Source organism: Triplophysa rosa, linkage group LG2, assembly GCF_024868665.1.
Source record: "Triplophysa rosa linkage group LG2, Trosa_1v2, whole genome shotgun sequence".
Lineage (NCBI taxonomy): Eukaryota > Metazoa > Chordata > Actinopteri > Cypriniformes > Nemacheilidae > Triplophysa > Triplophysa rosa.
Genome location: NC_079891.1, coordinates 28069800 through 28071540, shown reverse-complemented (window position 1 = coordinate 28071540; position 1741 = coordinate 28069800). Strand labels below are relative to the sequence as shown.

Here is a 1741-nt window from a genome sequence, read left to right as displayed (position 1 = left end):
AAGGACTTTGAAAGCTACCATTGAAGCCCTGAATTGCTGTTGATCGCAGGGCTGCCGTTGTTGTAATAGTCAGTTTCTGTAGTGATGAAAGCATCCAGTGGGGGGCCAAGAAACTTCAGCCACCATTGAACCTCCATGTCCATATTTAGAGAGAGAGGGAGAAAGCCAAAGTGTGAGAGAAGGGAAACAGGGATGGGAAAAGAAACGAGAAGCCCTTGCCAAGAAGGGAGGGTGGAAAGAAAGGGGACGGTACAGAAAATTAAAGTCAAAAAGTTGTGGGGAGAGGGAGATGGGTGGCTAAAGTTCCTCACCACAACATGAACATCTTGGTTGAGAAAGTCAAAAAACGTCAAAACTACTATGTTCAGAATCAACACTGAGTCATTCCCGCCTCCGTTACGCGCAACTGCCTTGTTTTTTTTATATATTTTTAATAAGAAGATTTACAGCAGCTTTGCTGAGGATAAATGACTGAGGGAGATGGATGAAAATGAGTCCGCAGCCGAGGATTTCAAATCCTATTGACCTTCAATCTACCAGCGAGGGACCGGTGACCAGGCCTTCAGACAGAAAGGTGAATGTGCTTAGAGGCAGCAACTGTTTTGTGTGAAATATTAGCATCAGGTTTACATTTAGTGTCCTCGAAGGGGCATAAAACCTATTATCCTTTACTGTATACAAGGGAAAAAAATGCTAAAATCTGGGTTGCATTTAGTGGTACGGTATGATCTTGAGCTCATTGTTTCTGGCTTAAAACGAATGAACTAAATGCTTTAAAAAAATCCTCTCGGAAGTCATTTAATTTCAGGCTTGTTAAAGTCACAAATGCAAGCTTTATTTTCCTTATATAATTAATCATGGCTGCGTCCATCAAACTGTGAACCATCGTCATCGTAACCCCAGGCAACACAGCAAAGATTTTCCAGGTAATTTGTTCATGGTATGTTCTATGTTGTCATCGGCACTCACTACTAGACTCTTGATATAAGGTGTACTGTCACTTAGTAGGTGAATGGGTTCGTGATCTGACAGGTACAGTCTACAGGTCTGACGGGTCAAATGGAAAGTCAGTAAATGTGATTCGTCATAAACTCCAAGTGGTGCCCTTTTTAGTTTAACTAGTATAATTTTTGCTCCACAAATCCAGTTAAGGAATTACCTCAGATAAAATGAAATTTATTCTTGTTGGATCCTTTTTTGATCTTTTAAGGATTCGAATAATGATTGTAAAGCCATTCAATACTGTATCTTGTAATATTTATATGCCTTTTTACAATTTGTGACGTAAGACATGCCATTTCTCCTTTGTAAAATAATGGAAAGCTCTGTGAAGAATTTACACCAGATGTGAGAAAGGTAGATTACTCCCTTCTCTCACTGTTCAGATGAATCTGTCTGTTGCTATAGTTACTAATACTATACTGTTAATTTCTCTTACTTCGTAAAAGTTTTCTTTCCATTGATTGGTGTTCCAACCCGGAGTGTGTGTGTTATGGATTTTTTATTTTTGTTTTGTAGAACATGAAGTCTACAGTTCCAAGAAGAAAACCTGGGACTGCAGTTATTAAAGCTTTCAAAATCAGACAAAGGTATAAGCAAGCAACGCACACAGCCACGCACACACGGGCACACGCACGCACGCACACACACACACACACACACACACACACACACACACACACACACACACACACACACACACACACACACACACACACACACACACACACACACACACACA

General features: G+C 40.4%; 1 protein-coding gene across 3 annotated transcripts in view; it reads left to right on the top strand.

The window, feature by feature from the left end:
- The first annotated feature begins 284 nt into the window (after positions 1 to 284).
- arhgap20b (Rho GTPase activating protein 20b) overlaps positions 285 to 1741 on the top strand; it is a 22922-nt gene continuing 21465 nt past the window's right edge. For 2 of the 3 annotated variants that reach the window (XM_057350353.1, XM_057350342.1), the window contains exons 1-2: positions 285 to 574; positions 1519 to 1589. In XM_057350353.1, coding sequence (XP_057206336.1) covers positions 485 to 574; positions 1519 to 1589 — 161 coding nt within the window. In that variant the 5' untranslated portion in view covers positions 285 to 484. The other variant, XM_057350363.1, reaches the window with a different exon arrangement.